Here is a 24,759-nt window from a genome sequence, read left to right on the forward strand (position 1 = left end):
ACATTTTTGGATTCAAATACACACACAGGTTTCATTCCATGAATCAGTATCAAATGCTTTGGGACACTTGGACTGCACGCTTCCCCTCCCCCCACTAAACATTGTATATTAAAGAAGGAAGTTCCTTAATATTTACAACTTAAGCTTTCTGTTTAAGGTCTTATTTTCCCCTCACCTTTTGCTTTCAAGTATTAGGGATTGATACTTAAGCCTGTTGAAATCTCATTTTTTTGAATACACAGGTAGTTTTTAAACATATTCAGGAAGGCATTTCAGGTGGATGTGCTCCTAAGACCACTCGTTACAATGAACGCAAATATTTTTCTAGAGAGAATCAGGCTCATGGTATCTGTTGTGGAAGCAGTGTTCACAAGTCAGCGTCCCACCGTCTATCTTTTTCTCACTTAAAGGCTATCTCATGTACAGACAGAATCTGGGAGCAAACCTTCTGCTCAGACTCTTACCATCTTGGAAGGTTGCTGAAATTGACATACTTTGCCATTAGGCTTACAAGTGATGCAATTTCTTCATTTTCTTTACTTATCATGATAGATATCTACACTTTGTGTTATTGACTCGTGATGTATAGGTTTTTAAACTTTATTATTAGGTAGTAACATTTATTGGGTGATAAGCAAAAACATCAAACCATTATTATGAATGGCATCACCAGAGTTTAGATGTGAAGGTGGATACAACCTCAGTTTGAACTCTTCTTCAAGGCTCTGATGAGACCTAAACGTTCCAATGATTTTTGCATCGCTCAAAATGTTCTTTTGAGACAACCTTGTTTATAAAACCTTTTGCTTCCAATATGTACCAGTAGTCTGGGGTGAAAAAGGATGTATCATTTTTATGTCACTTCTATACGATTTTCAGTGCATTTATTTACAGAATCATTTCTTCAGCCCTGTATCTCATTGCTGTAAAATTCATGTTTGCTAAATTTGATATGAGGGAAATTGTAGTATATTTTAGATTTTTGAGGTAAAGGTAACATTTTCCTTTTGTGAAATCTAACTAGTTTTCTTCAAAATGAAATAAAGGAAGTGTTTTCTTAGTAAGGTGAACATAACTTGCCTAAGCTTCTATGAACCTGAGAATATGGATGTTGTTTTAAAAAGTGTTCCCATCTTTAATATTTTTGTTATTATCAACACAGCTTTATTCTAGTCAGTGTTGGACTCAGGCCCCTGTTAACTTTAAAAAAAAAGAGCTAGGTGACTTTTCTACGATAACTGGTTAAATATTCTTTTACATCAAATTGATCTCATTCAGCTTAAGGTATTAAGTTTGAATGGGAACCTACATTTTTACAGCAATCTTTGTTTTTCTGTGAATCTTCTCATTGTAGCTCTCTTGTATCTCATGCAGCGTAGTCATTTTTAGAAACCTAACCAAGATCCAATGAACTATAGAAGTTAAGCTGAACAATGGTCCACTGAGTTGATTTTTCTGTGTATTCTTAGTCATATTAACTTGTCTTTATTACATTTAATGAATATTTATTAAAGCCCTGCATTTCTTATTTTTATTATATACAAACAAGATTACACATCATTTGGCACTTGGTTCTGTGGTTTACTTTTAGGAAATAGGCACAAAAAATACTCCCCACCTTTTAGAGCTTTAAAATGTCTTAAAACACAATGTTTTACACAACGGAGGCAAACTGAACTCTCTAGAAGGAAACATGTAGGTAAGTGTTCCCCTTACAGAAGCCAGTACAACTTATTAGATTAGGCCAAAAAAGTAATGTTCTTATGCTTAGAGTGAAATTCTATTCTGTGACATTCTTCACATATTTAAATAAAGTAGGACAGAGTAATACCATTTTTGCTAAGGTTTTAATGGCTTTTCCAAACACATAGCTTTAATAAGGTAGTGCCTGGGTATTGCCTCTGTATTTTTTAACTCATTCTTGAATTCACTTGCAAATGAAAGGAAGAAACTGAATTGCTACACTTATGTACACTTGATGAAATGGAGTGAACTGATTAAAGGATATCAATAAAAACCCTGTTTATGTATTTCTGTGTTTTTTCTGTATACCGATCAGGCAAAATTATTGATACAAATTGTCTACCTCTTTTATTCTAAAACAAAGAGCTTATGTCAGTCCTGTAGAGACAGAGAATGTGACAGTTGAGCAGAGTTTTTGAGGATGATTAGGTGTTTGCTGGGCAGATAAGGTGTGTGCGTGCATGTGTGTATGTGTGTTGCAGGGCGTGGGAATTACAGTCAGTGAAGAACCTACATGTATGGATTGCTCTTCTTCTCCTCACAACTTATTTTATATTTCCTCCTCCTTCCTGTCCCCTCCCCTTCTATATCACCCCCTTTTTATCCCTGGCAGAATTTTGTTACAGATTATAATTTGAGCAAACTCAAGTGTAGTCTATTATTTAATATTTGCTTAACACCAGTATTTATATGTAGAAATAATTCTACCAACAAATTGGACAACCTGGAAAAAATAGATACATTTCTAGAAACATACAATCTTCCAAAACTGTTCATGAAGAAACAGAAAATCTGAATAGGCTGATTACTAATAAGGAGATTGAAATAGTAATCAAAAAGCTCCCAGCAAACAAAAGCCCAGGGCCAGATAGCTTCATTGGTGAATTTTACAAAACATTCATAGAAGATTTAATACCTATCCTTCTCAAACTCTTAAAAAGTTGATGAGGAAGGAAACTTTCCAAACACATTTTATAAAAAAATTACCCTGATATCAAAATAACACGAAGAGACCACAGGAAAGAAAATTAAAGGCCAATGTCCTTGATGAACGTATATGCAAAAACCCTCAACAAAATACTAACAAACCAAATCCAAAAATACATTAAAAGAATCATACACTACAATGAAGCGGGATTTATTCCAGGGATGCAGGGATAGTTCGACATCTGCAAATCAATCAGTGTGATACATCACATTAACAAATTGAAGTTTAAAACTTATATGATCATCGCAATAGATGCATAAAAAGTTTTTGACAAAATGCAACACCCACTTTACAATAAAAGCTCTCAACAAAATAGGTATAGAGGGAGCATACCTCAACATACTAAAGGCCTTCCTAATATGACAAACACACAGCTAACATCATACTCAGTGGCAAAAAGCTGAAAGCTTTTACTCTAAAATCAGTAACAAGACAAAGATGCCCACTCTCATCACATTTATTCATCATAGTATTGGAAGCCCTAGCCATGGCAGTTAGGCAAGAAAAAGAAATAAGTGGCATCTAAATTGGAAAAGAAGTAAAACTGTCACTATTTACAGATGACATGTTACTATATATAGAGAACCCTAAAGACTCCACCCAGAAACTGGTAGAACTCATGAATGAATTCAGTAAAGTTTCAGGATAGAAAATCAGTATATAGAAATCTGTGGCATTTCTATACAATAATAACAAACTATCAGAGAAATTAAGAAAGCAATCCTATTTGCTGTTCCATCAAAAAGAATAGAATGCCTAGGAAAAGTTTAACCAAAGAGGTAAAAGACCTCTGCACTAACAACTATATGACACTGATGAAAGAAATTAAAGAAGAGACAGAAAAGTGGAAAGGTACTCTGTGCTTATGGATTGGAAGAAATGATATTGTTAAAATGTCCATACTACCCAAAACAAACTATGGATTAAATGCAATCCCTATCAAAATGTCAATGGCATATTTCACAGAACTAGAAAACAATCCTAATATTTTTGTGTAGCCCCAGAAGACTTTGAATAGCCAAAATCATCTCAAGAAAGAACAAAGCTGGATGTATCACACTCCTTGATTTCAAACTATACTACAAAGCTGCAGTAATCAAAACAGCATGGTACTGGCACAAAATATAGACATATAGATCAATGGAACAGAATGGAGAGCCCAGAAATAAACCCGCAGATATATGGAGATTTAATCTATGACACAGGAGCAAAGACCATACAATTGAGGAAGGACAGTCTCTGAAACAAATGGTGTTGGGAAATCTGGAGTCACTATTTCAAAACACACACAAAAATTAACTCAAAATGTGTTAAAGACCTGAATGTAAGACCTAAAACCACAAAATTCTTAGAAGAAAACATAAGTGGTAACTACACTGACTTCAATCTTAGAGGTGTTTTTGTGAATCTGTCTTCAAAGACAAGGGAAACAAAAGCAAAAATAAATAATATGGGAGTATATCAAACAAAAAAGCTTCTGTACAGCCAAAGAAAATATCATCGAAATGAAAAGGCAACTTACTGAATAGGGGAAGATATTTGTAAATCATATATCCAATAAAGGGTCAATATCCAAAAACCTACGAAGAATTCATACAACTCAGCAACAAAGAAACAACCCAATTGAAAAATGGGCAAAGAATATCTGAACAGAAATGTTTTCAAAGAAGACATACAGATGGCAAACAGACACATGAAAAGACATTCAACATCACTATCAGGAAAATGCAAATCAAAACCACAATGAGATGTCACCTCACGTCTGTTAGAATGGCTATTATTGAAAAGACATGGAATAACAAATGATGCAGAAGATATGGAGAAAAGGAAACACTTGTACACTGCTGGTGGGACTATAAGTTGTTGCAGCCATTATGGAAAACAGCATGGAGATACCTCTATCAGATGACCCAGCTATTGCACTTCAGGGTATTTATCCAAAGAACATGAACGCAAAAAGATACAGGCACCCCAATGTTCATGAAAGCGTTATTTACAATAGTCAAGCTGTGGAATCAACCTAAGTGCTCAGTGATGGATGAGTGGATAAAGAAGGTATGATATATACATATATATACACAAAGGAATACTACTCAACCATAAAAATATGAAATCTTGCCATTTGTGACAACATTGATGGACCTTGAGGGTATTATGCTAAGTGAAATCAGTCAGATGGAGAAAGACCAATGGTGTATGATTTCACTCATTTGTGGAATATTAAAAGAAAACAAAAGAAACACATAAACAAAAAATGTAAACAAATCCATAGATACAGAGAATAGATTGGTGGTTACCAGAGCAGAAGGGGTTTTGGGGGTTGGTGAAAGGGGTCAACTCTATGGTGATGGATGGTAACTAGACTTATTTGGTGATCACTGTGTGGTATTTGCTGATGTTGAACTATAATGCTGTACACCCAAAATTAATATAATAATAATAGTAATAATGACAATAATAATAACTAAAAAGAAATAATTATATCTTTCAGCCAAGTTGTAAGAGATAGAAATAATTCTGTTTAGAAGATCTGCAGTGCTAGCTAGAGCTCTCTCAGTTTGTGTGTTTCATCCAGTCACTTTCTCCACTGGTTAAATAACTTGTTTATAGTACTAGTCAAGGTAGATTTAGTTGAGCTAGAAATGTATTCTTCAGATTATCCCCTCTGAGCCTTCACACACACACACACACACACACACACACTCCAGATGTGGGTAGCAATTATGGAGTTGTGGAAGGGCCTCTCCGACTTGGCTGCTAACTGATAATCCTCTTCTTATTAACCTCTTATTTGGCTGCCTGCAAATGCTATGGAACAGACTCATCGTGAGAATCTCAGCCAGAAGGAATGCCCAGCAGCATGGTAGCAAAAATGGGTAGGGAAGAAGCCCCTCTGAGGAGCTCTTTCTCCTTTTCTGCTCATCTTTGATTATTTTTGGTTGAAAAAAGGAAAAAACAATATATAGTCACCGTTTTGCAAATGACTATTGAAGGGATGCTCCGAACATGCTGTTAAGACTGGATTTTCAGGCACTTTCTCTAGAAGGCCAGTTTTTCACCAGCCTGTTTCTGACATAGGCTGGTAACAATCTGATTAATGGAGGTTGCATGGAACCTTCAGCTCCTTGGATAAGAAGCTAGGCCTGCAGATTATCATGGAAGTTTCCATTTTTAAAACTTTCAGATCAGATTTGAAAATGATGAGCTAGTGTCACAGAGCCATGGTACACAGCCAGTGGGAAGTGAGACATGATAGTGGCTGTTATATATCAGTCCAGAATGTGCCATAAGAGAAGGGGAGAAATAAGACTATTCTATTTTGCCTTGTGTGTATTTAATGAAAAAGGATATCTTAAATTTTTTACAGGTAATTTTATTACAATTAACATGAATTTATGTTGATTTTGATGCTGAATATAAATGCTAGTATTATCAACTTCAACAATAAAATGCAAAGCCATATGGAAAATTAAGATGAAATATATTGCAGTACAAGTTTCATACGGAAATGTTACCTGTGAGGTGAACTACATTTGGATACTGTACATTAAAATAGCCACCCTCCATAATCTGTGATTTTTGTATTATCCTATAACATAAGATTTTCTAATATCATTAGGACAAGAAAAGGAATTGTAAACTTTTTAAAATTATATATATATTTTATTGAAATATATAGTTAGTTTACAATGTGTCAATTTCTGTTGTGCAGCATAATGGTTCAGTCATACATGAATATACACATATTCGTTTTCATATTCTTTTCACCATAAGTTACTACAAGATATTGAATATAGTTCCCTGTGCTATAAGAATCGTAAACTTGTATGGTAATGAAGACAAAGAGGAAGATAAGGAAAGTGTTAAATTCTGATTAGATCTGACGAGAATGATTCCTTCTGCATATTTGATTCATCTGTTCATTTTAGATTTGGGGTTCCTGTAAGATTGTTTTCCTCTAATTAAGATTCATTGTTTATATAGCATCCATATAATGGTATCCATAGTGTGACAGATCTCTGTCTTCTGTTCCTTTAGGCACTATAAGCATTTGTAGGATAATAATGTAGAATCAGATGTTTTAGTGTCACAATCACTACCACTTTGCAGAATGATCTCTTTCCTGAGGATGTTTCCTCTCTGCCACAAACTTCCATTCTGTTGGTATCTTTATATAAAACACTGGAGGAATGATAGACGGAGCATAAGAGTGAAACACACACAATTCCAAGCACATGGATTAGAATGGACATTTCTTACTAATACCGTTTTCTATTCCCCCCCACAAGAAAATACGATCAACAATTTTTTTTTCATTTTGAGGAACCTGTAAAGTTTAAGGAAAAAACACACCTCTACATTTTATGCATCAACAAAATGCATACTTTCACCCTATTGTTAATAGTTCAGTGGTGTTATTTATGCAGCTAATATACATTCCTTTTTGATTTTGAGTTCATCTCCCTCGAATCCTTTCCTAAGAAGAGGTTGAATCTCCTTTTCTCTTTTTGGTAATGAAAAACTTTCACAAATCAGTGTTAAATGAGTTTCCAGACAAAAAGTTTGAACTCGGATATATGATCAATAAGTAATTTACTCAAAAAACACTTTTACTCCAGTGGCATTAAAAGAAACAAAACTTGCAAGTCAAGTAATATTTTAGTGGTACCTTGATATTTATCTTTGAATGATGAATTTTTTGTTGATGAGCATATTTTGAGTATGGTATACATTTTATAATTCTGAAAAACCCATGAAAAATCCATCATTAACACCAATATTATTAAGTCGAAGCAGATATAAAACCTGAAATAATCTTTTGGAAATGAAAGAATAGCTTGGTTTTTTTTCTGCCCCATCTGGCAGTTTGGTAAAATTTGAAAAACCTTTTAAAATGTACCTGCTTTTTAAGCATTTTTCAGCAACAATATATAATTTGTAATATTTTACATAACTTTTATTATTTTGTGTGTAGACCTACTGTCAATCTTTTTGTTGTTCATGTTTTAATTGGAGTGTTTAAGGTCACCAGGGTAAAACTGTGAGTATTACTTATCATAGTTTTAATAAATGAAATTGATATCTAGGAATGGTGGTTACTGGAATACTGAGACATTTCTCAGTTTATATATGACTTTTTTTGTTGAATAATTTTTATTATTTGATTCCAATGTTTCAAAAAGAACTGCAAAGGCATTTTTTCATAGTTTATAATGGTATCTCCCTTTCAAGAGATGTAATGGTGTTTCAGTGTGTATAATCATAGCAAGATTGTTATTCATTTTTTTAACACTTTCCCCCTCTGTAAAGTAAAATAGTTTCATAATTAAGTACAGCATTTAAGGAAGGGCTTTATTTGCAAGGTGCCAAGATATAGTGAACTTACTGTACTAAGATTTAAAAATTTTTTATTCAATAGATACAAACATGTTTGCACGATTACAAAACATATAAACTTAATAAACTGCTATTTTTTGTAAAAATTTCTAAACACAGTGTTCAACTTATATCATTTGACAGAATGATGAATATTTTGACATGAAAATGAAGTTGAACAGAAGAATACGGAATAAATTAAATCCATTTTTCTCCTTTAGGTGTTGAGTTAAATATTGCAGATTCAAAAGGATTTCTTTTGTAGCATATAAAAAACAATAGAGACCTCAGTGAGGGGGTAGAGTGGGTAATAGCTCAGTGGTAGAGCATGTGTTTAGCATGCACGAGGTCCTGGGTTCAATCCCCAGTACCTCCATCAGAAAAAAAAAATAGAGATTTCTACTCATTTAAAATTCAGAAATAAAAAAATTAACTTACCTGTTGATATTGTTTTGATGGCTATAATTGTAATGATTATGAGCGAGTAAACAAACATCTGATCCATGTTAGTAAATCTCTTTAATGCCTCCCAATGATTAAACCTATAGTAAAACATACTGAGATTATGTCAGAAAAATCCTTGGATTACTCTTGCTTTTCACTCAGCAAATATTTATTGTGTGTTTAATGAGTGTGTTGGTCTTTGGAACAATATTAGATACTTTAGAACAATGCTCGAAACTTAAATATTCTAATAAGAAGGTTGTTGAGAGTCTTAAATTGAAGTCATTATGGCCCAGGGCAAAGATGAATAAAATTTAGAGTCCATGATTTCAGTTATACTGTGAGGTGTAGATTCAGAGAGATAAAGAGAGCATCATTATGGCATTAATTTTAATAATGGAAATTATTAAATTATATATGTGTGTATATGTATATATGTACACACATACATACAGAGAACTGACCAGATATGACAGAAAAATGCAGATAGCCAATAAATAAACTTTAAAATTAGCTAAAATCTGCAGTGTAAAGGTGATTAATTTTAACCAAAATCTTTAAAACAAATGAAAACATATTTAAGATGATATGCTAAATAAAACGAAGTTTAAAAAGGATGGATGTTTTGAAAAAAAATATTCATAAGAGATGCACCATTAAAACAGATGAATAGCTTGGGGGAATTCATTTGCAAAGAAAAGTCTCAATTCACTGATATTCCCCTACTTCATTCTAATAATTGTTTTAGGTGAAAGAAAGACATACACTTGCATGTTTTCTAAGACAGTTAATCTCTCCCTTTTCTAGAGTCTGGGTAAACAAAAATGCTTATCACTCCAACATGTCACCAAGTTACTGAACTTTGAAAGACAGTGACTCTAAAATAGTGTAGATTTGCCGGTTGCTAAATAATGATTTTTCAGTACTCTATTCTAGTTTTAACAGTTAGGCTTACTTTTAATTGTGATAATACTTGTATGTAAGAAGTCATAATATTAGCTTAGTTAGGAGCAATTAATCAGTATTTAGCAAAAATCCTTTGATGTGGTGGCATAGGCTTGAGACTTGAAGCTTCAATTCCATGTTTTCTGGCACATGGGGCTAATTCAAATACCGGAAAATAAGGCCAGAATCTAGTGTATGACACTAATCATTTTCCAGCCTGACGGAAAACTGGTTTTAGAGATAAACTATTTGTCAAGAATTTCAGAGTGCTTAGCATTTATTCCTATTTAATAGCACAATATTTCCTTAATAAAATTTTTCCATCAAGACACATATGTTTAGATTATATTTTAAGTATATCAAATGAGTTAGAGTTTCAAAGTCAAATTTAACTGCTTTATTTGGAATCAGATTTTCTTAAGTTTATTTTTTGAAAAGATAGTAATTAGAGAAGAAGTCATTGACTTTGGGCCTCATTTTTCCTTTTTGAAGGTGTTCTTGATGCTTCAAATAGATGCTAAACGAAATTTTGTCTCATAATTATCCTTCCTGCAATTCCATATCCTTTAAAAGTTTTCGGTAAAATGATATGGTTAGCATTAAAATATTTTGACCATGTAAAGGAGGAGCCTGTTTACTGTCACATGACAAGTTGGTGAGGTAAAGTTCCTTATGTTGTGACAATGGGCCTTGCCTAACCACAACTTAATTCTAACATTTGAGCTGTTGTCAAAACCATATTATAACTGATTTTCGGAAGTTTTCTGTGAAGACAACTTGCTTCCATTTAATTGAAAATATACACGATTGCTTTCAGTAGTTTGTTTTCCTTTTATTTAGCAAGAGACCAAAATTGGCATTTTATGATGACAGTTAATTATAAAATTATCTCTTTTCTTGAAAAATAGTTCAGAGAAGTCATGCGGTCTAGTATTAAGATTTTATTTCTCTGGATGGAACACATACACATTTATATGTCGGTCTGCATTCTACACATATATTATGTTCAGCAGATGAAATGGCTGAACCACAATAGTGTTTGAAGGCTATAAAAAAGCTGTTTGATTAGCAGGCTTTTGTAATTTACAAATGAATTTTGTCTCCTACAGTTAAAAAAACATTTATCCTGTGTTGCACATGGTTTTTTATTTTACTTTTTTGATTTTAGCACTCAAAATATTATTAAAATAGGACATTAGTTTCTTTCCTATTGAAGGCCTTTAAAGAAAATGAGGCTTTTAAAAGAAAGTCAAAGCTTTGAACACCTTTGAGTTTTTCCCCCATTCCTAAATACTCCGTAATTTGTGGGTAAAGACTTGTCTGCTTATTTTGTGACATTGCTATTGATTTTTAAAATTTTTGTTTGCTGCAGATTGTAATGGGTAAATGGGGAGTGTGAGGTAATAAGGACATGCTATTTGTGAGCAGGGCCAAAAATGTATTGTTTCCTCCTACGAATACACCTTCAGAAATAACTGGGTGGTCTTTCATGGGCACTTGATGTGATTTTTAGGGGGAAGCATTCACAGATACAAAGACATTCTTCAAGATGTGATCACTCTAAGACCAAGAGACTTACAAGTAAGCAGAGTAAAAGATTAAAGATCTCATGTAGGATGGCTATAATGGGTAGATGGAAAAAAAAGGAAGGCCTAGTTGCCCTGGAGAGAGGAGGAGGCAGGCTGAAATCTCTTGATTTTGAATGTGAAGACAACTACACTTTCTACACTGTGGAAGAGAAAGAATGTAATACTAATGCATCCTAAACAAGCGGTGACTATGAGACACTGGGAGAAGCATGATGAGATAGTAGGGTGCTGGGGAGTATTGAATCATTTCAATTAGCAACGATTCATGTTCATATAACTAAGAGGAGAGTGGAGTTCTTCTCTTTGGTCCATTCTTTCACTGTTTCTTTAATTTTTTCATTTAAAAGAAAAAGATTTTGTTTGAATCAAGAGACAACATGGTAGGAAGAGTTTTCTCGAAAACCCTGTGGCTGATAAACATTTAGAAAAAAATTGCATCAGGTTTTATGTCTAAAACCTGGTGAAGTTTTAGACTTAAGGGGGCATATCTTCTAACAGTTGGAGTATACACATAGCTGTGTATGAATAAAGACAATGCTTATGCATTATTTGAGAAGACAGTTATGGGAGTAACCTCTAGTAACTGATAAAGTGGAAAGGGTAAATATACCAAAGGAATAACACAGGCAGCTTCTGAAAAGGGGGGAAAAAACCTCCACTTAGTCACTATAACAAATAAAATGGCCAGAAGAAAATATTAGTTGGTGAAATAGCTAACAGTCTTCATAGGTATTCATTTAGTGCTAATCATAACCCTTGATATGAATTTAGCTAAGAGATTTATATTTGCATAAGCTGTTTAGATACCCATAGATTGAAAATTTTATTTGGAGACCTGTTGGTGGGCCTGTGTGATTTTGCTAAAATGTTAAAATTGACACCTAAAACAGAAGACAGTGTCAGAATATTGATTTTCACCAAGGAGAAATAATTATTTTCTTTCATTCAGATCAAGAGAGAGAAAGGCAAAAACTTGCTTTAAAAACCTTGAGTGAGATAGTACTGAACAGTTTTGAGCAACAGAAGACTAACTATGGAAGGTGTGGAAGAACCCCAACAGTCATACTTTGAAAAGGAAATTTCCCTTGGAGGAAATTTTCTTTCTTTCTTTTTTTTTTTTTTTACATTTCTTTTAATAGTTGGAGGAAATTTTCTATAATGCACAATTTATGGCATGGCAACAAGGCAAAAGGTATTAAAATTAGAGAATGTCAAAAAGTCTAACTCTGTCCAGAAAGATTTTAATAGTAGACATCAAAATCTGGGGAATAATGAATATAATAAAGAAATAAAGATTATTTGAAATTTCCATTAAAGAGCAATATTTTATTGCATCAAAGATTGGATATAAGATCTAGAAAGAAAAGCTTTATCTTGACATTTACATTTGAAATAAATATCATTACCTCAAATACTTTTTATCAAACATGTATCTTCTGAAGACTTTAATGATGTTGTTTAATGTTAGAGCTCATTTTGTTATCTGGGAGGGGTGTTCAGTAATTAGGTTTTGTTGCTCTCAAAGAATCACAGCCTAGTGAGAGAGACAAGCACAGGACTGAGTGAAGAAAGCAAAGGGAAGAAACCGTAATTCCGTTTACTTGTTTCAAAATGCAAAAAAAAAAAAAGAGGCAACCAGTGTTAATGTTAAGATTAGCAGATGATTTGACCTCAGTTTACTAAAAGGAATATGATAACTTATTCACAGCAAAGGTAAGGGCCAGAAAGTTTCACAGCCCTTTTGAATGTTCATTTTAACCACGTTGTAATTAGAGGCTTTGTGTGTACATGGTCTTTTGTTAGACACTGCAAGGAGATATCCACTAGTTACACTAGTCTTTTTGTTGTTTGCATTGTATTGTATTGTATTACATTGTATTTCTTACTGAAGTATATAGTCAGTTTACAATGTGTCAATTTCTGGTGTACATGTATGTTTCAGTCATATTTATACATACATATATTCATTTTCATATTCTTTTTCATTATATGTTACTACAAGATACTGAGTATAGTTCCCATTTTAAATGATAAACTCAACAGATGCTCATGGGGTTAGGTAATGTTGAATATGTCAATAAATAGATGAAAATGTACATTACTGTTAAGTTCTTTCACATTTATCTGAGGAGGAGGAAGTGGGATGATAGACAGCAGTCAGCGAGAATGGTGTGTTTTTCTCTATGTAACTGTTAGGCAAACTATGTAATTCATTCTCTCTATTTCTAGGGATTTTCTGATCAGGATGTCCAAGATAAAACTAACTGCCTAAAGGAGAAATGAAATAACAGTGACTTTCTTGATGAATGACAGCTCATTTTTACCTGCATTCCTGGTTATAAGAAAGATCTAAAATTCTGCAGGCTATGTGATGAGATTACCACGTTCCTCTAACCCCATTTGGAATATTATGTTTAGTTCTAGTTACCATATTTTTTAAAAAAGATGTAGCATTTGAAAAGGGGAATTAGATTGACCTCAGGACTACCAGGTATGAGCTGGGAAGACATGATATAATTCTGAATTTCTGTAACCTTTAAAGAGCAGAGGTTGAAGATTTAATTGAAAATAAACTCACTTCAATATACATATAGATAGATAATGTCAACTCTGTTTTTATTACAATACAGATTATTGTAAAGGAGATGTAGAAATTGCAATAGAAGTGAAACTTGTGGAAAGAAACATGTGTACTCCTCAGCTTTTCAAGTCCATCTTTCTGTAGCATGCAAACAGAACAAGGATCTACTGATTTCCTCTGTGAGATAAAATGTCTGAAGAATTTTTAGGCAGTGCTTTTGTGAAACATTGGAAGGATATGCCCCTTAGCTGAATACCACTGACAGGCATTGCAATAACTATTTATGAATCAAAGGAAGAAAGCAGAATATGTGTTAGGAGTGGCAATGAAGCTGCAATAGCCACTAACTTCTCAGAGGAATTTCAGTGTAATCTACCTGTATGTTAGGGAGATACTCGGCAACCCAGGAATCAGAGAACCATAGAGTATTTGCACTATGATGGGCCAGAGAGGTCAATATCTCCAACCCTGGTTTTACAAATGCGGATACTGAGATCTAGAAAGAGGAAGTCTTTTGTTCATGGTCACCCAGGCAGTTGCATAGTTGAGACTAATAGCCAAGTCTCCTTATGTCTTGTTGAGTGTTCTTTCTGTTAATACTGTTGCTTACAGAATAGGTTGTTGTTTGTAAATTTATTTATAACTTGATTTCATGGAACTTGGAAAATAAATTTTCTTGGAAACAAAATCCTAAGCTCAGAATTCTCCTTTGCTCCATTCTATACTTTGTTTCCCTGTTAATTTAATTTTTAAGTCATACTGATACTAGCTTTAGACTTCTGTTGCACATCCCCTTTCCTTTTCATTCTTACCTGTATCAACCTGGTCGTTTCATGCTTAGGACATTGCAGTAACCTCCTACGGATCTCACCTCCAAACATTTTTGTAACAATTTGTTCTGCCCATTCTGTCAGTTTCAACTTCCTAAAGCATTGTTCTCCTCTTTCTTTCTTTTTTAAAACCTATCTTTTTGTCAAGAGCCAAATCATATTTCTTCTCTTTCATAATGACTTCACTTACCACTCTAGCTATAAGTGATGCAACCATCTAAACTTTTATAATTATTATATTATAGCATCATGCATTCAACTTCCATTCATTAGATATTTTTGAGTGTCTATTCTAGGTCAGGATATCGTGTGGAGTTGACCACTCACAGACTTTTAGTGTAGCAATTTGTGTTTATGCTATGTCTCTCTTTCCAGATTGTAATATTCTTGATATCAGGGACCATGCTTAAAGATCTTTGTATTCTCCATAGCCCATAGCAAAGAGCCTTTGTACATAGTTGATGAGCAGTAAGTATTTGTAGATAAATAGTGAACTAAGAAGGTGCTATCATAGGGTGAAGAGATAAATGTGTCCTCTGTGGGATCAGTACACAGTGTTAGATATCAGTTATGAGTATGTTTGAAGAGCAACCCTTAACTCAAAGAAGTTGGCTCTTCACGTTTCATAAAAGCGACAAGATGATTAAGGAAAAAAGTATCAAGAAAAAAAGAGTATTTCAGTCATACTCAGATAATTATCAACAACAAGAAGTGAAAGAACACTGAATCATATTAAAACCTGATCAATCTCAGTTTCTGCATATATAAAATTGGGACAGTGTTTCAAACCCACTTTTGCACACAGAATAGTTGTGCTCCATCAGTTAATGGTAAAAAAATTATTCTGTTAACTGTAAAACTATATAACAGTGATTTTGGACATAAGATTTTGGACAGAAAAGAAGCTGCATTTAGTGTTTTAAAAGGTAATCATTTGTAATTTTAAGTAGTTGCTTCTGTTATCTTAATTGGTGAGGAACATGTATTTTGTTTTTATTTTAATTTCTATTTAATTTATTTTAATTTACTACTTTCTTTTATTTTAGTGGTAGAGTGGTCCTTGTCAGAGACTAAGTCAAGGGATGAACGTAAAGGATTTAACAGACTTTCAAATAAGTAATCCTCTTCATTCCCACTCCCATCCCTTAGTAATACATTGAGAGCATATCCAGGCCAAGATTTCTTTGCTCTGACCCTGCTTGATTGTCTTCATCTGCAGCTAGACTAAACCAGATAGGATTACCAGAATAATCAATTGGCAAATGAACTCATTTTCTTAGAATCAGCTTAGCTGAGTTCTGCTTGCAGAACTGTCAGTGTTTCACATCTAATTTAAGCTTCACTAAACAAATAAACCCAATGTAAGAAAAAATTAAGGTATAATTAAAATAAATTTTAGAATATTCTTTCTTTCCATGAATAACTTTATAATGACTCTATTTTTTATCCATCAATAATTCAGTAACTAAGTCTGGGCTCACGGTATTTCTGATCAACTTTAGTGACTCAGTGAAACTACTCAGATTCTAAAATACCATGGCTGTCCTTATATAAATGAAGCCCCATCATCAATAAGGTAAATCAGTGTAACACAGAAATGGGCTCTGAGATATGTTTTATGAAAATAAGCTTGAAGACTCTACAGTGACAGATCTGAATATGAGTAAAGTGTCCCTTCACACAGCCAAAGTTCATTTCATTTGACAAATATTTACTGAGGACCTACTCTGTGAACAAGAAAACTAAACCCATTCTTCAAGGGAGATTGTATTTTCAGAGAGAAGATAGATCTAAAACAAGTAAACAGATACAATATTGACACATTATTATAAATGCCATGAAGGAAACGGTTTAATGAGAAATTCAGAATTGGGGACTGCCACTAAGTTCTCTACATTGGCAGCATCCTATTTAGAAGTAGGCCAATTGACTATTATCTCAGTGTCGTATCAAGCCATCAAAACCAAAGCTAACTAAAAGCTGATAAAGCAGTGATTGTGCCCAGTGTCTCAAGGACTTTCATGTACATCTCCCATAAATCTTTGGTTTGGTTTCTGGCACATTTACTTAGTGTTTTCTGTGAGTCATTCTGAACATATAACAAGACATAATCATCACCTGGAAGACATCAAATTTAACTAGTGTAACAGGGTTTAAAAAGTCCCTTACAAAAGGCTGGCTAGAACCCCCATACAGATCAAAGGACAAGATTCAAAGGGTCACTCATGATGTCTTTAGACAAACCTATAAATATGGAGAGCAAGATGGTATTGAGAAAAATTTCCAACAGAAATACTGTGGATATTATGACCCAGCATTGAATAGTTTAAATTTTATGAAGATTTTGAAGAATTTTGATATTTAAAGCTTTATACAATAGAAATGATTTCAGATAGGTTATCTAATAATCAGAGGTCATTTATATGACATATTTGCAATATATGTACATATATTGAAACCCTTTTTCTTACATTTTAAAAATGCCATATAGGCTCATTTATCTTTACTATCAACCAAACCATCCTATATTTAATTTTCCTTTTCTTTTTTCTCTAGACTCTGAATTTAAATCCACTGACTAAAGAGCAAGCTGATGCACCAAAATATTTCAGAGGAAACGTATTTAATATGACCAAAGTTTTTGTTATTCGCAAATAGTTCTAGGAAAAATACATTTATGAAAGGAGGAAAATAGTCTATTTTAATTGTTTGGGGCTTGAATCAGAGATTCAAGTGATCAAGGGATTGTTTGGGTGCCCCTTGGAAACTTAAATAGGGCTAAAATAACCAGGCCTTTATTTTTATACTTTTATAATGAAAAATATTTCAGTTCCTTTTTTTTTTTTGACATAATTGCTTGTCAAAGAATTTCCAGGATCCCTAAAGAGATTATATAGTTTTATAACAGCTGCTGTGGAGCAAGAGTTGACATATACAATGAATAAAGTTATTAGCTAAGAGTGAGGAAAGCTCCAGTAGTGGAAATGCAACAGTTAACACGATTTAATCATGTCTCCAAAGAGAACCTAAAAAAAATTACCAACACATATTTACTGGTCATTTTTCTTCTACAGATAAAGTTGGAGGGAGGGGCAGGGCATTGGTTGATTTAAGTCCTATTTATTTATTACATTTGTTCCCAGATCAACGCTTTGTTTATTGTATTTGGCCAGAGAAAACACATTAGAAGACTAAAAGATCTTGTCTGTATGAAGAACAGCTAAAGCCTAATTTAGCAGTACCCACAATATGGCCTTAGATGTCAGGTTAACAGTTGACTCCCATTTAGAAGCATAAGAAACATTTTCCCCAGCTTTATTGAGGTGTAACTGACAAGTAAAAATTATATATTTTAAGGTGTACAATCATTTTGCAGTGTATTCAGATATCAAAGTGTAGGAAACATTTTTATTGACCTTTGGGAATTTTAAATATATGGTTACTATTCTGATTGAATGATACTATTTCTCTGAGTATAATCAGAGTTTATTTCTTATTGAATCTATTTTCATCTAGTACAACTTGTTTTAGGTGCTTTCCTGTTTGTGGAAAAAAAATTGTAAAATGGTGTCTACTACAAGAGTCAGAGGCTTGTCTTTCCTCCGTGAAGGGAGTCCATGTGACCTTTTAGGTGGATAGTTAATCCAGTACTTTCAGTGCATTCTTGATCAATAGCATACACACCTATGAAAGTTTCCAGATATCTCACATTTTCTTTGGGGAAATTGACTAATGCTTGAGTAAATTATACTCACAAATTTTCAAATAGTGACTCTAAAACTCAAATTACTACTGGAACCAGGGAAATAATATAAATTCATTTGGAGAGCCAGAACTGGGTATAAGATTATAGAAAACTCTGGGACCTATAGGGGACAGGAGACTGCATGCTGTGTCTATGGGTAGCTGTTGCTTCTCCATTTTATCTAGTTGTGCTTTGCTAGTATCGTAAGATCTTCCTTTTTTTCTTTTTAAAGAGAGAACCTTCTAGGAATTCACATTTTATGTAAAATTCCAGGTTTTTAAATCTCTGGGAAGATCACATAAAATATATTTGGCAAGCCTTATCTGCCAGTTTGCAACCTCTGCTTTAAAAGCAGCGTGGTCTAGCGGGGAGGGTATGGCACAGTGGTAGAGCACATGCTTACCATGTAGGAGGTCCTGGGTTCAATCCCCAGTACCTCTACTAAAATAAATAAACTTAATTACCTCCCCCCAATTTTTTATTAAAAACTCTAAAAAATATACAAAAGCATCCATGTTGCTGCAAATGGCATTATTTTATTCTTTTTTTATGGCTGAGTATTTTATTTTATAAATATACCACAACTTCTTTATCCAGTCATCTGTCAATGGACATTTAGGTTGCTTCCATGTCTCAACAGATTTAAAACAAAAAACCAAATTTCTTCTGTATAGCATAGGGAACTATATTCAATATCTTGTAATAACCTTTAATGGAAAAGAATATGAAAACAAATATATGTATATATATGTATATGCATGACTGGGACATTGTGCTGTATGTACACTAGAAATTGACACATTGTAACTGACTATACTTCAATTGAAACAAAGAAACAAACAAAAAATAAAAGCAGTGTGATCTAGAAAGAAACACTAGTATAGAGATCAAGGGAGCCATGAATTTTGTCTATTCTAATCTCTAAATGCATAGCATGTCTATCAGCCTTATGTTTCCATGGGAATAAAACAGATACGACAGTATTTTGGGGAGAGTTCAACAAGTGGTTCCCTCATATACAGTAGAGGAAGCAGGGTGACACATTCAGGGGCGACAGTGTGAATTAGGAGTCTACAGACTTCTGATACTAATTTTCTGTGTGACCTTGGCCAAATAATTGAATATCTCAGGGGCTAATCTCCTCATGTGTTAAGTAGTTATTGTTGCAGGTGGTAAACTAGAGCAGGTCAGACACCCAGTATATCACATAGGACAAAGAAGAGCTTCGCTAATTGAAGGGATTGACTCCCTCTTACCTCTCCTTCTACTACCCACTGGCAATTTACTGAAGTTCTTTAGAGTTCAATTTGAAATCCATTGGCGTAGATCATCTCAAAGTTTGACTGTATAAAAATGCTCTGTTTTAAGTAATTTCCCCTCTTTGAAGAATTAGTTAAATTAGCATTCTATTTAGGTACCTCACATCAGAGGTAGGACTTATGTGATACTTGACAGTGAATTTTCAATTTATCATCAGAAGGACTGAAATACTAAAGTCCAAAGAGTCTGTGAGTTTTTTTTTTTTTTATTTTGTGGGGAGGTAATTAGGTTTATTTTTTAAATGGAGGTACTGAGGATTGAACCCTGGATCTTATGCATGCTAAGCACGCACTCTACCACTAAGCTATACCCTCCCCACCAAGTGAGAGTCTGTGGGTTCTTAATTGGACTCTTTACTTTGTTGCTTTTGTCATGTGTTTCATATGCCGTTTCTCTACTAGTAAATGTGATTCTGTTATCTAAGTTTAGGTTTCAAAATTAAGAATTCTATATGACTCTTCTATTAAACTGACTCCAATCAGAGAAGGGTACTCTGGATAGCAACCATTACCATTAACTTTGTTCCCTTGCATTCACACACTACAAGTTAGAAGAATCAAAGTATGAAAATTCATTTATCAGTGGTACAGGGTAAAAATGATCTTGACAAATTCAAAATATAGCCAGCTCTTCATTATCTATTCCTTGGGTCTCAGCAGAGCAGAATCACCTTCTAGTCATAACTAGTATGTTGAGGAGAGTCTCTCTATAGTAAGGATAATCAGTGTCCTAATGCAGTGCAGCACTGATGATGCTTGGAGCTAGTTAACTGTATAGAGACCCTTACTAATTACCATCGTGTATTGTAGGACCTCAATTGATAATAGCTCTATTAGTGTTGCATTGAGTATAGCATCTAACTCAATGTTGTTAAATAAGTGTAACCCCATTTTGTCAGTGTCTTCGTCATAATGTGGTCATATGTATGCTTTATCCACAAAGGTAAGTTTGAGTGAATTTCAGGCACTTTATTCATGGTTTTAATTTCATAGCCAGATTTAGAAATGGGGAGAAGCAGCAAAAAAGGTAACTTTGAGAGACAATGGGATTTAGAGGGGGTATAAAACATTCTGGGCCAACTCCAGGAAACCCAGATGAGAGCTGTTTCATACTGAGCTGATATTTGTAGCATCATCTGTTTGTTTCATAACATTTTCTAAAATCTGGATCATTTGGAAAAGTATAAGGAAATCGAAAATAAATTAGTTAACATCACAGAAAGAACAAATTCAGAAGCATAAAATTCATGTTTTATTTTGAATATAAAAAATAAAACATATGTAATTAGTTTATAGTTCCTAAGGTGCTAGAGTTTTACCTAGTGTTGGACAGTATTGCAAAATACATTCTCACATTTGACAAGGCAAATGAGAAATTTTCAAAAGTCAAAGTAGGCTCCTAATTTTCTTAGAAATTTAAAAATCCTTAACAAAAGGACAATTAATTCATGGGCGTTTATATATTCATTGGATGATTCTAACAAGAATGTTTCAGTATTCAGTAATTTTAAAATCTAAGTTTAAAGAATCTACGAAGCTCAGGCTATAGAAGATTTATATTATTTTTAATGTAGTATAATTATGTATTTATGGTGACAGCCAAAAGTGTTCTGTTGAGTTCAGAAAGTTTTATGAGTTAAAAAGGGGGATCTCTGGTAAAAGGAAAAAAATCCTCAAATTTAGTGATAGGCAGCCCATTGGATTAAAGAAGTATACATTATCATTGCCTTGGTATGTATGAGTATACTGTAAGAAAATGTCATTTGAAAGCAGAGTGGGTGAGTGAACTATAAAGCAAAATCAAATAGTTCTGACAATCAAGTGACAGAACATAAGAGTAGGTGAAAAAAATGCTCACCTTCCTTCACTCCCACTTACTTTCCCCAGAAACCCCAGATACATGTTTGCATTAGCAATTTATTTAAAAATATTTCTATAGACCTTTAAGCAGGAAGGCAGTTACCTTTCAAAAACAAACAAACAAAACAAAACAAAACAGGAGTCTTTTAAGAAAAATGCTCCTAGAAGAAGAGATTATGAAGAGGTGATGAACTTATGTATATCGTGTATTTTTGTAGTGGGCATTAAGGGGAGATTCCTGTTTCTGTACTACTTAAAGGTAAGGCTCAAAAGAGCCAAATTACTGTCCTTATAATTTTATTATAGTATGTCATTTTAAATTTTGTTGTTCTTCATTAAAGGGTTTATGAACACCAGGAAATACTCTACTCCTGGAAAGAATAGTTGTTTTGTTAACTAAGTTAATTATGTGGATTTTTTTACTGATCTCTTTTGTATGTGTTTAACTTATTTTGTGCGGATGTGTGTATGAATGTGTATGCGTGTATGTGCATGTGTCTGAGTGTGTGTGTGTGTGTGTGCATGTGTAACCCTTTTGGGGAAGATGGAAGATAGTTCAGTATTGCTTCAGAGATAAGTATATAGTGAGCTGTGTGATTAATGGCTCCATGTTTAGGAAATTAAGACATAACATGGATTTTGGCTTATTTTCATTGTTCTGTTGGCCAAATAAAAAATGAGAAAAAAAAACAGAAGGGAATTTTTTTTCCCTACAAGGTATTGGAATACCCAATGGGATGGGAAGGAAGGCTCTTGAGAGAAAGGGAAAAAGCACAATATTGCTGAATCTTTTTTTGGAATTGTTACGACCCGAGGCCATTTTCTTCAACAGAAATCTATAACCATATTTCCTTGCCTTCATATATAGAAAAGCCCTAAACTACATGACATTTCACATTATTCTTTACTCAGTGGGGATTAGACCAGAAATGTAATGATGTTATTCATATATTTAAAATACTATCTAATAGCAATTCAGGCTTTCTTACCTTCTTTGTGCTCTTCCCTGCTGGTGTTTCATTGTGTGTAACCTATCTAAAATTTCTGCGGAATTTAAGAAGATTTTTTTGTGAAATATAATAAAGCCTTGATTAATTGGACTCTAACTAACCAGAACTCTCAATTAACCAGTTTTATTTATTTATTTTTTGCTACACTCTCCTTTTAGAAGGAAGAGGCAAATGACAAGAAAACAAGCTGTTAACAGGTATTTATGTATTTATTTTTTAAAAATCAACTTCCTGGGAATGTCCTGGAGCCTGTACAGATTCAGCCCAACTTCAATAATTTTGTTCCCTGTACTATACTTACTCAGGTAGGAAAGTAGAGCCATTTAAAAATTTCAGCAGCGAATATCGAATCTTGCTTAATCCTTAGTTAATAATAAGAAACCTGAAATCCAATAGCTAATTAGAATTTGTCTATCCATTTAAGGGCTCTAGTTAATTGGGGTCTTCAAAGTTTCACCGTTGCCAGTTAGTGATCATTCGTATCTGTTAACTGGGAGTGGCTCCTGGGACCATGTAGTGGGGAGATGCCTTCCAGCCACAGGGAGCAACTCCTTCCCTGGGAACTAAAGCAGAAGCTAGAGAAGGGCTGCAAAGTTGATGGGGGTTGAGTAAAGGTCACTGACATAAAAATCATGACACCTGTGTAAAATAATGGGCGAGTAATTCACCTGCCCCATGGTTCTGAAATGCTTAGGAAGGTACATTCACTTTTGCAGGGCAGCGCAGGCTATTAAGTGTGCTACAGCAATGATGGAAAAAAAATTCAGGCTTCCTAATCTAGAATCTTTTTAAGCATGAGGCACGGATGTATATTGTAGGCATGCTACTAGTTTTGAAATCTTTGAAATTCTTTTCCTCTAAAAATACATTTTTGCAATATTTGGAACTCTAAGAAGATCTATGCTTGAAACGTCCTAAAATGTCTATGACAATTTCAGTGAAATTGCAATCAGAGATACCATATTGCTCCAGGCTTCATACCTTTTAGGTTGTGATGGGAGAAAAGGATGGGCAGTAACTCAGAGAGGCAAGAGAAAAGGAGGGCAACCCATGATACTAAAGTACGTTTTGATATTGCCTGGCAGTAGTGCCCCCTCTTCTCTCCCACACACCCTTCTCAGGTTAAATCACCATTTGGTGGCTTTTCCCCCTTCCTTCAGGGCTTCCTATGATGCATGTTTTATCCATATTTTTCTACAAGAAAAATGTCAGAGGGTTGTTGGAGAGATGGGGCCCACATCATGTCATTTATCTTGAGTTTTCACCCTAGAAGATGAAAATCACCATGGTGGTGCTTCTACTATCTGGGCCATTTTCTATACTAAATGTTACTCTCATATATCATGCACACTAAATAATACCCAAGTGACCTGAAGCAGTGGATGTGCCTCCTTAAGTGCCAAACTTTTTTGAAACTGTGACTTCAATGCTGGGGGAGACTAGAACCCACCAGATTTCATTAATGAATAATTTTAACTGAAAAGCTTTAAATGGATTGAGTTTTGAATTGAGGTTTGGGATATTGAAAGTAAGTATTTTTGATTTTATAGAATGCAATTGAATTCAGGCATTGAAACTGACTTTCACTGTCTATGAGTAAAATGATATGCAAATTAATGTCAAATTATTCTTTTAATTTAGCAGAACAGTAGTTTATAACTGTATAGATTTATTTCTAGAGTTATTGGAACACACATGTACATCTGTATGTGATGCATTTTTGCATTTAATGTCATCTGAGAAAAACTGTGAAATATTTTTGAAAGTATATGTACTGACTCACTTACACAAACTGCAGAGAAAGAGGACAGTCGCAACCTCTAATGCCTCCTGAGGCAAGGGTGGCAACATAAGTGAAAAACCATAAGCAACAGGGAGTGGTGGGGACCGTGGTGACCTAGAGAGTGTATTTTCTTTCCAAAGGTGGCAGCTACTACTCAGCTCAGCTGATTGCTACCAGGTGGGAATGCAGGCCCAGTGTCTTTAAGACCCAACCGTTTGAGAGAAGCTGGGAATGCAGATTTTTATATGAAATTCTCTAATTCTTAATTATTGGTAACTAACTCAATAAAAAACCAAAAAAGCAATACTATGCTATGCAGGGAAAGCAAAACCCATCTGTGGTCTGGATCTAGCCCATGGGCTATCAATTTGCAACCTTTGCTTTAAAGTATAAGCTACATACTGTAATTCAAAAATAAAAATCACAGTATGTTAGAAATTCACCCAAAGATCTTGATGACGGAAAATTCATGTAAATTAAATAAATAATAACTAGAGTGCTGGTGACGAATTCTCCTGGTACTCAGAATGGTGGTTATGCAATTCA

General features: G+C 34.0%; 1 protein-coding gene across 6 annotated transcripts in view; it reads left to right on the forward strand.

The window, feature by feature from the left end:
* The window catches only part of DACH2 (dachshund family transcription factor 2), a 501,910-nt gene that overhangs the window by 104,574 nt on the left and 372,577 nt on the right, over positions 1 to 24,759 (forward strand). For 4 of the 6 annotated variants that reach the window (XM_045516973.2, XM_074358819.1, XM_074358816.1 and 1 more), the window contains exon 2: positions 22,589 to 22,627. The exons of the other annotated variants lie outside the window; for them this stretch is intronic. In XM_045516973.2, coding sequence (XP_045372929.1) covers positions 22,589 to 22,627 — 39 coding nt within the window. The remainder of the gene's footprint in view (positions 1 to 22,588; positions 22,628 to 24,759) is intronic. 6 annotated transcript variants of the gene reach the window in all.

Source organism: Camelus bactrianus, chromosome X (assembly GCF_048773025.1).
Source record: "Camelus bactrianus isolate YW-2024 breed Bactrian camel chromosome X, ASM4877302v1, whole genome shotgun sequence".
Lineage (NCBI taxonomy): Eukaryota > Metazoa > Chordata > Mammalia > Artiodactyla > Camelidae > Camelus > Camelus bactrianus.